This window comes from Corythoichthys intestinalis, chromosome 15 (assembly GCF_030265065.1).
Source record: "Corythoichthys intestinalis isolate RoL2023-P3 chromosome 15, ASM3026506v1, whole genome shotgun sequence".
Classification (NCBI taxonomy): domain Eukaryota; kingdom Metazoa; phylum Chordata; class Actinopteri; order Syngnathiformes; family Syngnathidae; genus Corythoichthys; species Corythoichthys intestinalis.
This window is the reverse complement of record NC_080409.1, coordinates 51004872-51018454: the sequence shown is the minus strand read 5'-3', so window position 1 is coordinate 51018454 and position 13583 is coordinate 51004872. Positions and strand designations below refer to the sequence as shown.

At 40.2% G+C, this 13583-nt stretch overlaps 1 protein-coding gene across 2 annotated transcripts in view; it reads right to left on the bottom strand.

Annotated features, from left to right (window-relative positions):
- adam17a (ADAM metallopeptidase domain 17a) overlaps positions 1-13583 on the bottom strand; it is a 49708-nt gene that overhangs the window by 28801 nt on the left and 7324 nt on the right. For both annotated transcript variants that reach the window (XM_057859852.1, XM_057859853.1), the window contains exons 3-10: positions 12533-12666; positions 12291-12379; positions 9367-9550; positions 5505-5635; positions 5343-5429; positions 1779-1904; positions 1560-1704; positions 1334-1425 (exon numbers count right to left, since the gene is read on the bottom strand). In XM_057859852.1, coding sequence (XP_057715835.1) covers positions 1334-1425; positions 1560-1704; positions 1779-1904; positions 5343-5429; positions 5505-5635; positions 9367-9550; positions 12291-12379; positions 12533-12666 — 988 coding nt within the window. The remainder of the gene's footprint in view (positions 1-1333; positions 1426-1559; positions 1705-1778; positions 1905-5342; positions 5430-5504; positions 5636-9366; positions 9551-12290; positions 12380-12532; positions 12667-13583) is intronic.

The window sequence follows — 13583 nt, the reverse complement described above, 5'->3', positions numbered from 1 at the left end:
ATAAATTTGACTACAAGTTATAGTAATTTCATTTTAAAACCCCTCTTTATGTTTTCGTTTCAATAAAATTTGTGAAATTTTCAATCAAAAAATAAACTAATAGCTCGCCATTGGGACGTCACATGGACTCCCTGCCGTTCTTCCACAGTGTCTTTAACTACGTATGGTAGTGATTGAAATTCACAAGGTGTCAATGGCGAGTTTTAAATTAATTAGAGATCTAGCCAAGGCAAAGTCTGATTAAGTTTTATGAGTATTTTGCATAGCTATTTTGATTGGGAATACCAGTTCTCTTTGCGTTGAGCGCTTTTCTTTTTTGAACATTATTCTTTTGAGAGATAGGAATATTATTTTTGTTGTGCTTTCACTAAATGACACAGTAGTGACTTAACTGTTCCGCCCAAATGCATGATAGGAAGTTGGTCAACAATGACTGTCAGTGGTGGCTGAAAATGGTATAGAGTATGTTCTATGTTGAGTTCAATTAAGCGTGTTAAGAAAAAGTCTCCAGTGAGTGATAGGAATATTTATTTTGTTGTGCTTTCACCAAGTGAAACTGTAGCGACTTAACTGTTCCACCCAAATGCACGATGGGAAAATTGGGCAACCATGACTGTCAGTGGTGGCTGTAAATGGTATAGTTGTGTTCAAAAAGATCGTCTCCTGTGAGGGATAGGAATTTTATTTTTGTTGTGCTTGCACTAATTGAAACTGTCGCAACTTAACTGTTCCGCCCAAATGCATGATGGGAAATTGGGCAACCATGACTGTCAGTGGTGGCTGGAAATGGTATAAAGTATGTTCTGCGTTGTGTTCAATTAAGCGTGTTAAGAAAAAGATCGTCTCCTGTTAGTGATAGGAATATTTATTTTGTTGTGCTTTCACTAAACAAAACTGTAGCGACTTAACTGTTCCGCCCAAATGCATGATGGGAAGTTGGACAACCATGACTGTCAGGGGCGGCTGCAAATGGTATACAGTATGATCTGCGTTGTTTAATTAAGCGTGTTAAGAAATAGATCGCTTCCTGTCATTCTTCCCCACATCGTTCGCCACAATATTTATATTTGATGTGAAAGGGTTGCCAAAGCTTAAGCCAATAAAATGCGCGGTCTGGCATTTCTCTGCCTTTTCGCTCTCAATGTGCTAAAACGGCGTCATTGTGAACTGTTGGAGGCAACGCATGAACGGGTCATTCCGTGCATGCGTTAATTGCGTTAAATATTTTAACGTGATTAATTTTATTTATTACTAATTTAGATGTATGTCAGATACTTAATTTCTGCCATGACACATCTGGAAATAATTCTATTCATATTAATATATTGTAGACCTTGGTGAGAATCGTTTTGCCGTAATTCTTGGTGCTGGTCAAGCCGGTGTTGAGGTAACTGGGCTTCTTGGCATACTGAGATGGATAATAAGCTGAAAAAAAACATACAAGACAAGTGTTTGTCCCGCTCACACGTATCCAGCACACATACTTGCTATTAAATATAAACACAGGATAGAAGCAACATCGCAAGAATGGCATAAAGGGAAAAAAAAATTGTCCTTACGTTTTGGGCAGAGGCCGCCGAGGGCTTGCGCTTTGGAAGGGGCCACATAGGCCAGGCCCAGGGTACCCTCATCAAAATCCTGGTATGTGAAAAGGTGGGCCAGACACACTCGAGATGCGTTGTCAGCTATGTCCGAGCTGAATTGCTGGAGACAATTTAAGAGTTAGATCATTATTATTTCACCTAAAGATGTGCCGTCTAAAGCAGTCTCCCATTTACCTCCAGAAGCTTCTTGACATTCCAAACCTCCTTTCCTTTCACTGGGCTGTTCTGCATGTTGTAGTGGACCCAGCCGGTGCCAGCACGACCAGTTGGAGGTTGAGTGGGCTCCTTGTGGATGATCATCTGGCAGTGATAAAATATGGAATGGGAATAGGACGCAGCATCAGGAGCAACGTGGGTTTCAGTATCTTGCTCACGTATACTTAGGCGAGGTCACCAGGGAGGGGAATCGAAACCGCAACCTCTAGGGATGTGCCAATTGCATATTTTTGCACCCGAGTCAGAGTCACTTGATTTTGAGAATCTGCCGATAACGAGTCCAGATCAGACCCCCCCCCCCCCCCCCCCCAAAAGCGTTGTTTTTGGGGTTTCAAAAGGTTCCCATTCACAGGTGGATATTGGCTAAAACAAGCCCTACTACTGTGGGACCATGTCAATACTGGGATCATTTTAATATGTAGGTGGCTTGCATTTTGTGGCTGATGTGCTCCTTGTCCCCTTGGCCGACGACCGGCGGCTTGTCGCACATCCCCCGCCGGGAGAGCACTATACTCGGCTTATTGCCGTCTTCGTGTGCCTGGTGTTCTGTCAAATTTTCCGACCGATCATAAATTGCAATTTTGTGTTAAAAATAGCCGTGAATACAGTGATTACAAAGTAAACACTACAAACCTTCCTTAAATAAAGGACTACTTCAGTTTGATCATAGATGGGCATGTAAAAAGCTCTCCTCATACATAATAGCTGCACAACAACTGGAGCCACCCTCCTCCACTGAGTCTCTCGCTGTTTACGACTTTGCCGTGTAGTAAAGCATTATTTTGCCATATTCGCGTTGACCATTTGGCAGCTACACGGCCGGTTTGTTCGGTGGTCATTGTCCAGCTGCTTGCTCGGCGAGCTCTCCTATCCGTAGTAGCAGGGGAACGAACTGTAAATTGCTCTCCGCTGGGCGGGTTGGCGATCGGCGAAGACAATGGACAACCCAGTCATCATGTGAAATAATCCGGGCTAGTTATGTGTGATTTTCCGCTTCGAAGACTTTGAAACATCACTCGGTTCGGGTTAGCGTGTCGGCTAGCTCTCCCGCCTCTTGGTTTGTTTACATTCTCTGAAGCCGGGGAAGGGAAATGACATAAACCCGATATCGTTCGGGAGGTGCGACCGTAAAGGTGAAGTCAACAGTTTTCACCATTATGGAGTAATTTTGCCACGTCGTCCTGAATAAATGCACTTTTATTAGGGCTGTCAAATGATTAAAATTTTTAATTGAGTTAATCACAGCTTAAAAATTAATTAATCGTAATTAATCGCAATTCAGACCATCTATTAATTATGCCATATTTTTCTGTAAATTATTATTGGAATGGAAAGATAAGACACAACACTGATATATACATTCAACATACTGTACATAAGTACTGCATTTGTTATAACAATAAGATGCCATTAACCTTATTAACATTCTGTTAAAGCGATCCATGGATAGAAAGACTTGTAGTTCTTAAAAGATAAATGTTAGTGTTAGTTAGAGAAATTTTATATTAAAACCCATCAATGTTTTCGTTTTAATAAAATTTGTAAAATTTTCAAACAAAAAAATAAACTAGTAGCTCGCCATTGTTCAGCACCACCAATTCTCATGGTGCTGAAAACCATAAAATCAGTCGCACCCAAGCGCCAGCAGAGGGCAACAAAACTCCAAAAACACAAGTAACAAGTGCACATGACCCTGTACTAAGTCAGCCGCACCCAAGCGCCAGCAGAGGGCAACAAAACTCCAAAAACACAAGTAACAAGTGCACATGACCCTGTACTGTCATTTTAATCTGTTTGAGCGGGGCATGTGCGTTAATTGCGTCAAATATTTTAACGTGATTACCATAATTTTAGCACTATAAGGCGCACCTGACTATTAGCCGCCACCCATCAAATTTGACACAAAAACAACATTTGTCTTCATAGTATTATGGGATGTTTACACCAGAAGTTATTAACCAGTAACATTTTACTTGACAGCCACATTATATGACATCATAAGACCAAATGAACCACCATGAAGCTTTGAACCAATTAGTTGCAAAGCTTCATTGCTTCAAGAAGCTTCATTTGGCCATCACTGCTCCCTTGGAGGAGACAGTCAATCTCTGCTGCCACCTGCTGTCAACACTGTTGTTGTCCAACATGCCTCCTAACATGCATTGCAGTGGTACTAATGTAAATAACAGTCAAAATTCATGTTCTCTGCAAATTAATTCTTCAGTTACTGTTCCAGTTGTTTCATTAATTGCTAGTTATGGTATTTAGTAACACTTTATTTGACAGCGGCACTATTAGACTATCATAATTATGATGACACTGTCATCAATAAATGCTTATAGCAGATGTCATTTAGTGCTATCAGGCAAATGATCTCACTTTTGAATGGATGTAAAGATCCAAGCTGGACACAAATGGAGTTAGTGACATATTTTGTGGCGTTGACACTTAATGACATGTTTCATAAACAATCAGTAACGCCCATGATGCCCATGTTATAATTATAACGGTCTCATGATGCCGCTGTCAAATAAAGTTTTACTAATTTCCATAACTAGCAATTAATGAAACAACTGGAACAGTAACTGAAGAAATAATTAGCAAAGAACATGAATTTTGACTGTAATTTACATTTGTAGCACTGCATGCATGTTAGGAGGCATGTTACCAATTAACCCAAATAAATCAACAAATAAGCCGCACTGGACAATAAGCCGCAGGATTCAAAATGACGGAAAAAAGTAGCAGCTTATAGTCCGAAAATTACGGTAATTTAAAAAATCAATTACCGCCCGTTAATGCGATAACTTTGACAGCCCTAATTTTTATTATTTCATATTCCATTCAGCACAAGACTGTTATTTGTCATGACCATGCCATTTATTTAGCTATTGGGGGAAAATACTTGGATAAAAACAATATCCTGTAAAAATATTGGAGTAGAGAGACGGGGGAAAAAAATGACATTTTGCGGCTCTCTTCGTCATGTTTTCCTTGTTATGAATAATTTCCCCTTAATGCGCTGCATACTAAATCAGATGAAATCGTGATTCCGCTGACGTCATCCACCTGTTGGGGACGCTAGAGCCCTATAATGGTTGGCGTGGCTAACAGGCAGATTAAAAGACCAATTTCTGGTCATCTGCGCTTTACTAAATTGTTGTATATAGTCGAATTGTCTCAAAATATGATTCTGATTCACATATCAATCCTATTTAAGACTTTTTTCCTTCTGTGGTACGCACTTTAAACTTGGTATACATATGGTCAAACGTTCTTCACATTGAGTGTAAACCCGAGGATAACGTAGCATGGCTGAATCATGAATGCATATCTCTTGAGTGAGAACAGGCTAGTCACAGTACAACAAACACTGTGTCCATTCATTCGCAATGCCAGTGGAACAAACTTAATGAGCCGCAAACAAAAGCTTTCAGTTCCTCTTAAATATGTATGTCTGAGGGAGAGGACTATTTTAGTCACTTCCTGTGAGGTGAGGATTCGTCGGCACGCTGCACCAACCTGTTGTATTTGCACTCCGTAGCCTTTGAATTCGTCATTCCACGTCGTGTTTCGATAAATGTCGTCGACTCGATCGATCAGCTCGATCTGAACATGTGCAGAAATATTACAGCAAGCAATGCATTTTACAAGCTGAAAAGTAGATGTTTTAGGTTTTCTGACCAGGTAATTAAGCGTGATACTCTCCTGTCCACGGCCCATGTGTGTAAAGAAGCGGTAGTCCGCCACCAGCAACAGAGGGCAGGTGTTTTTGTTGTGGTCGTGGACTTGGCGCTTTTCTCTGTGGAGAGAATCTGCCAAGGGAAAGGGGATATTTTAATAACAGATTGAAAGGAAAGGGAAAAAAATAACAGATGTGTACTCTAGGGAACTCCCGATATGATACAACTCTATATGGCAGGGTCACGATACGATAACAACAACAACAAAAAACACCATATACAGTGCTGACCAAAAGTATTGGCACCCCTGCAATTCTGTCAGATGAGATAATGCTCAATTTCTCCCAGAAAATGATTACAGTTACAAATGCTTTGGTAGTAATACAGTGTATCACAAAAGTGAGTACACCCTTCGCATTTCTGAAGATATTTAAGTATATCTTTTCATGGGACAACACTAGAGCTGTCCCGACTAGTCGACGTCATCGATGATGTAAATGCGTCGACGGGCAAAACATACCGTCGACGGGTAATGACGGGTTAAAAAAAATTACATGCGGATAAGTCTAGAATGGCGGGCGCTCGCGATGCAAGCGGTTGTTACTGGCACCCTCAAAGGGGCCACTGTTATTTCAATGTGACCGGCATTGTCAGATCAAGCTAAGAGGAAGAAAGTGGGCGAGCGAGAGAGAGGGAGCGAGATCGGTGAGTTGGCAAAGGGCGCGGGTAGCGCGGAGTTGAGTGGCTGCATCCCCCACGTTTTTGTTTTGGTCAATAAAAGTATCCATTAAGAGCCATCGGATGCCTCTCTGTGTTTTTATGCACGCCGCCGCCTTTCTGAGGACGAAATTGGACGAACTGATGACAACGAGCCAATCGCCGGTTCACTCCTTACCTCGGCAAAACACCGCCAATTACCAAAAAGGGCAGAATTGGTAACACGTGAAAGCGGCATAAAGCATAAAAAGCGGACCAGAATAGCCAGAGCCTGGAATTATTTCAAGGAAAATATGGGGTGTGCCACTGTGTGTACGCTTTGCTAAACTGAGTTCGCATACCACCGTAGCACGTTGGCTATGAACGAACACTTGAAGCGCCGTCACCCAAGTGTAATTTTCGAAGACAACAAGAAACAACAAGCTAGCGGATTGTTAAGTCCATACAACTTTCTAACGATTTTTTTAAAAATGGAAGTTGCCTTTATGTGCGTCGTATCAACGTGCATTTTTATTTAATAAAATAATTAGGGCTGTCAAACGATTAAAATTTTTAATCGAGTTAATTACAGCTTAAAAATTAATTAATTGTAATTAATCGCAATTAATCGCAATTCAAACCATCTGTAAAATATGCCATATTTTTCTGTAAATTATATATATATATATTCTGTAAAATAAATTGTTGGAATGGAAAGATAAGACACAAGATGGATATATACATTCAACATACGGTACATAAGGACTGTAGTGGACATTTCACTCTACTGTCATTTAAATCTGTGTATGCTGTCCTCACTCCGAAGCGTCTACTTTTTCCAAAGCTAGACAGCTAGTGAACGACGCCATAATAATCAGACTTCTTCATTTTTCATCTGATTTATTAATAAAACGGCCTCAAACCATTGTCCTCTTTAGACCTTCGTAAAACTACAAAAAAAATGTACACAAGCGTTGCATTAGCAACAATGTTAGCTTAGCACGCTATACAGGTTCACTAAACATAAACAAAAAGCGTCTCATACAAAAAAATATAACATTTCGCTTACTAACATAATATGTACATTATTTACAACAACCATACTTACGGACAAATCTTGTCCAAGGATCATATAAGCACAACATTACAACGTAGGCGTCAGCCCGAGACGTCGTGCAGCCATATTGAAATGGCAAAGACAACAATAAACCATGTCGCAAAGCGACCACAAGAGTTCGCTGTTAGACAGCACAAAAAGCCTAGCTGTAAAACTTACCAAAAGGCAGAATACTGTCTGAGCGGGACATGTGCGTTAATTGCGTCAAATATTTTAACGTGATTAATTTAAAAAATTAATTACCGCGCGTTAACGCGATAATTTTGACAGCCCTAAAAATAATATATATATAATATAATTACATAATACTTTTTCTAATTATTATTAAATTTATTTGGATCATGGACGCTCCCACTTGGGGAAAATATATACATATATCCTGTATATACATAGTATAATAAAAATTTATATGGAAACAGCACTGGCCTGCTTACTGTAATCCATGACTGCACTAATGTTAGTTACTTTATATTATAAAGTATTATTGTGTATATACATATAGTAGTATACTATTACAATTAATACTATATATTTAATTTTTGTTACTGTGAGTATGTGTGCCTTTCATTCAAAATAATTGTGGTAATATTTCAGCGTGCCCTCTACTTTATCTAAAATGCAGAATGCACACCAGAAAAAGCATCTGAACTCACACAAAGTATTCTGAAAATGGTTGTCCGGGACATTGCATTTCATTTTAACATTTAGAACAATATACTGTAGACAATGACATACCACAAAAAGAGTCAGAATTGTTTTGACTCCTGTTAAAGTGGTGAAGTCACAGTGTTTCCGTTTGCATTTTTTTTTTTGCAGTAGTTAATGCCAGCAGCATTTGACTCATTGTTTGTGATTTATTATTGATATTTATGTTATTTGTCTATACGTTAATAAAGAAGTTGGGTGTTCCAAAATGTTTTTTGTGCATTAATAAGCTTCAACAAAAATTTCATTTTTAAAGTAGTAAAAAAAAAAAAAAAATTATTAGATTAGTCGACTAATTGTAAAAATAGTCGGCTGACTAATCGGGAGGAAATTAGTCGTTTGGGACAGCCCTAGACAACACTGACAAAATGACACAATGAAGAGTAGTCTGTGTGTATATGTTGTGTATATAAAAGAGTTAATTTATTTTCCCCTCAGAATAAATGCTAACTTTTTTTGTTGCTCTTAACAAATGATTCAAACACATATCCCTACAAAAAAAAACGGCTAAATATACTTATCAACTAAATTATGAATGCGTTAAAAAACATTAGCTCAAACAAAAACTTATGTGGGTCTTAACAGGGAGCAGCTGGATTCAGCCATGTGAAAGGAGTTATGTCATATTCACTGTTGCGATGAGAGGGCAGTGTATTCACCCAAATCAATAAAACTAAATGCTAACACTTTTAAAACAAACCATTACAACGCCACTTTGATTAAACGATAACTTGAAGCAGCAAAATTTAATTCAAATCTTTTTTTGACTCAAACTAATCGAGTTAATCGACTAATCGTTGCAGCGCTAATTTAGTGTGCACGATACTAAAATTTTCAACTGAAGACCCAAATTCAGTACTCCATGAATGACAAAAAAATACATGTTATTTTTTATTGCCGCTCTCAGTGCGATTGACGATAATAGATAATAGTAGCGTCCAATCCTCCTTCTGCTGTCAAGTCAAATGTGTTTGTCACACGTAAAATTTGAATTGGGAGGGTGGGCGCGAATGCACGTATGTTTATTCCCTGCCAGCCCTTCCACTTCAAATGGAATGGACGTCAAATGCAGTCAATGGCAGTTTAGGAGTTCATAAAATCTCAAAATTGAGCCAACATCAGTAAGGGCTTCACTGACAAGAGAATAAATACACAAGCATACACCCTTAAAGCAAACAATGATGTCACATTCCACGACTTGACTTGTAACTTTCCCAGAGAGATCAAGACACAGCAAACAAAATTTTAATCCATTACACTATCATATTTCAAATTGAAAAGAAGTTAATGATTTCTTTAGATGTTTCAAGACTCAAATACAAGAGACAAGTAAAAGCAGACACACCGTTCATCTTGTCCGTCACGTTGGGCTCCTCCCAAACTGTCTCAATGGACTCAGGCAGCAAGTCCTTGGCGTGCATGTCACCACATACTTTTGGAGAAGCGATGCGGCTCAGATTCCTGATGTCTTCCGAACGATACACCAGCAACCTGCCGTCGCTAACACTGTCTGTGAACCTCCATAACGGCTGGCAAAATTGACAAAAAGTTGACTTATGAATGTTTATAATATCTGAATGAGAGACATTCAAAAATTGTACTTGAATGAGTGTTAATGACAAATACTATGCAGCTCAAAACTCAATTTGATTTTCAGTGCTTTCTAATGGCCACAGGTTAATGCTAGCAGCTAACGCTACAAATGAACGTGATGGGAGTCGGATAGTGGCTTTAACCTTGTCGAAACGGATGAACTTAATGAGAGGATCGGGCACGTGTGTGTGTGTGTGTGTGTGTGTGTGATTTCTCTGATAACTTTTACCATGGTAAAACATTCAGCATAAAGTATTATCCAACAATGAAGCCTATAATATGACCGTTTAATGACCAGAGCTGTTTTTCTGTATGTGCTTGCTTTATTCTGTGTCATTACTGCCATCATAAAATCTTAAATGTTTCATTGGCATAAGAGCAATATAACGTTAACGTGGTTGTGTCTGTGTGGGGGGTGCATGTGTGAGTGCATGTATTAAAAATGCTCTAGAAAAAAAAAACTGACACATTGGAGTAAACACTTGCGTTGAGTAATTATGTCACAGCAGCCATTCACAATAAGTTGTCTATTTGAAGTGGAGGTAAATCTGCTCAATTTAACGTGATACGTACTTAAGGCCATATCGCCCAGCCTTACACTAGAATACTGTCTGCATGTTAACGTAGCCGATATTGTGCAACGGCTGTTGTAATGTTTTCATCGTGTCCCGATAGGCCTCATTCTTCAAAACATATTGTCAAGTTGAGTGAGTTTTGGCTAGAAAAAGTTGTAAATTAGTCTTTGTGTCCCAGCCTCCTTATTTATGCGTGAGTATGGAGATGTGTCGTGCTGCTGGTTTACTTAAGCGCGGTTTTACGGTCTTTTCTAATGGCAGCAACGTTCAATTATTCATATAAAATCCAACTTTCTTACAGACTTTGGACTATAAAGTTGCCAGAGTGCAGCGCTAACTGATATAACCATGTTACGTATGTTCTGTGGTGTACGTTTGGTTCTGTTCTGTGGTGTTCTGTTCTGTGCACGTACTGTGGTGTACCTTCTGTTCTGTTGTGCGCATTCTGTGGTGTACGTTCTGCGGTTTATGTTTGGTTCTGTTCTGTGTACATTCTGTTTTGTGGTGTACATTCATTCTGTTTTGTTTTGTTGTGCGCATTCTGTGGTTTATGTTCTGTGGTGTGCGTTCCGTTCTGTGTTGCGGTGAGCGTTCCGTTCTACTGTTGGTGTACGGTATGTTATGTGGTGTAGTATAAGTCTGTCTGTTCTGTGGTCTACGTTCCGTCCTGCGGTTTACGTTCTGTCCTATCCTGCCGCCTACGTTCTGTCCTGTGGTCTACCTTCCATCCTGTGGTCTACATTCCGTCCTGTGGTCTACATTCTGTCCTGTTCTGTGGTTTAATGCTTCCACAGTTGGTGTACGGTACGTTATGTGGTGTACGTTGTCCTGTTCTGTGGTCTACGTTCCGTTCTGCCGTCTACGTTCTGTCCTGTCCTGCCGTCTATGTTCTGTCCTGTCCTGCCGTCTGCATTCCGTCCTGTCGTCTCCATTCCGTCCTGTCCTCTACCTTCAGTCCTGTCCTCTACCTTCCGTCCTGTCACCTACCTTCTGTCCTGTTCTGTGGTTTAATGGCTCCACGGTTGGTGTACGGTAAGTTATGTGGTGTACGTTGTCCTGTCCTGTCGTCTACGTTCCGTCCTGCCGTCTATGTTCTGTCCTGTGGTCTACCTTCTGTCCTGTGGTCTACCTTCTGTCCTGTGGTTTAATGGTCCCACGGATGGTGAACGTACGTCTACGTTTCGTCCTCCGGTCTACGTTTCGTCCTGTCCTGCTGTCTACGTTCTGTCCTGTGGTCTACCTTCTGTCCTGTTCTGTGGTTTAATTTCTGTTCTTTAGTCTATGTTATGTCAGTGGTGTTCCGTTCTGTTTTGTGGAGTACGTTCTGCTTTGTTCTTTGGTGTACGTTCTGGTCTGTTGTGCATGTTCTGTGGTGTACGTCCTATTCTGTTCTGTACGTTCTGTGGAGTCTTTTAAGGTAAACGTTCTGTTCAGCGGTGTGGTGAACGTTCTGTTCAGTGGTGTGGTGTACGTTACGTTCAGTGGTGTGGTGTACGTTACGTTCAGTGGTGTGCTTTACGTTACGTTCTGTGGTGCACATTGTTGTGTTCTGTGGTGTACATTATTCTGTTCTGTGTTCTAGTTTCTGTGGTGTATGTTCTGTCCTGTTTTGTGGTCTACGTTCTGTTCCGTAACATTCTGTGGTGTATGTCCTGGTCCGTGGTGTACGCTCTGTTCTGTTACGTCCTGCTCCGTTCTATGGTGTACATTCGGTTCTGTTCTATGGTGTAAATTCCGTTCTGTAACATTCTGTTCTGTTCCATTCTATGGTGTATGTTGTTCTGTGGTGTAGGTTGTATTCTGAATCGGGTTGGAAGCTTTTTAAAGGAAAAGTGATTATTCCAGTTCAAGTCCTTTTTTGTTCCACCCCTACCAACATAACAGTGTCTTTTAATTTACAGTAGGGTATTTAACTGTATGCGAATGACGCACTGCCAGAATTTCCCAGTCAAAGGAAAGTTTTCAACTTAAGGGTTTGTGATTACATGACAGTTTTCAACTTAAGGTGATATAATGGGGGAAAAAAAGCAAATTGAGATTCCAACAATGTGTGAAAGCACATTTAATTCTATAGTTCATGAAAGATGACTTGTCTCCTTACCTCTACATTGTACTCTGCTTCGTCAGTTAGAATATGAGCTGAGAACTCATCACCATCAATGTGTGCTTGCACACGAGAATTCTCTTCACCTGAAAACACAAAAAGCTTAGGTCTGATGATAATTTTCCTCTTAAAAACAAGCAAAAACATAAGTATTCATGGGCTCGAATTCAAGGCGATACTTCTTTCGACTCAGTCATCTGGTCAATAGTAACTACTTAATATATTTCACATCGACTCACCAACCACGTGCCCCGTGAAGTAGTTCTGACGCTGAACGTCGTATTTTACTTCTTTTCCGAGTCGATCCACAAACACAGCTCGGAAGTTGTCGGTGAAAAGATCAGTCTTGGTGGTCAAGTAAAGATTGAAAGGTCTAAAGAGGACGCAAAGGACAACATATTGAAAAATTCTAGCTATAGACACGAATGAACGCTTCCAGTCCTCCCAGTCAAAATATGTAAGTAATGTAAAAGGATGTCAATGTTGTGGTGGTGCGGGAAAAACCACTAATTTTGCTACTGAAAAACCGACCTGCATCAGAGTTAGCATAACATTAATCTGTGTGAATTTCTCGAACTCGAGGAGGAAGTTGCTTTGAAAGAAATAACCTTCTGTATTTGTTTTCTACTGTAAACATTAGAGCTGAAACGAGTACTCGAGCAACTCGAGTAACTCGAGTTTAAAAACTGATCCGAGTAATTTTATTCACCTCGAGTAATCGTTTATTTTGACACCTCTAAGCATCACGTTTTGCTCGGACTACTTTTAATGCGGGACAATGCGCTGTCACGTGCGGAGAGGAAGAAGGAAAAAAAAAAACTTACTGCAGCCGACAGCCGCCACAAACGACGCCGACGTTGCTAAATACTAGCCCGCACGATGCTATGTTGGTACAGGTAGCGTCTGATGCGTCTCATAGAGATCACATGTATGTTGAACTAGATGCAAAATGACAGACTCGGCCGCGTCTGGGCAGCGTTAGTAAACAGCCGCCATCTTAAAGCAGTAGAGCACTAAGCGCTAATAAAGAGTGCTAAGTGCTAGTAAATAAGATTAAAGTTACTGTCGCTACTAGCTCACGTAACATTAGCCCTGCGGAGGGCTAGGTTTCTATTAATTATGACCACTTTTGATGCGTGGCTAACGTGTCTTACATACAGGCTTTAACATTACATAGCGTTGTGGAGTGATGAGGGTGTCAAATAAAAACTGCTAACTATCAATTTTAGCTCAGTAGTCATTGCTGGATAAAACACCCAAGTAGCACTGGTCCCTAATGTGCTCCAATAC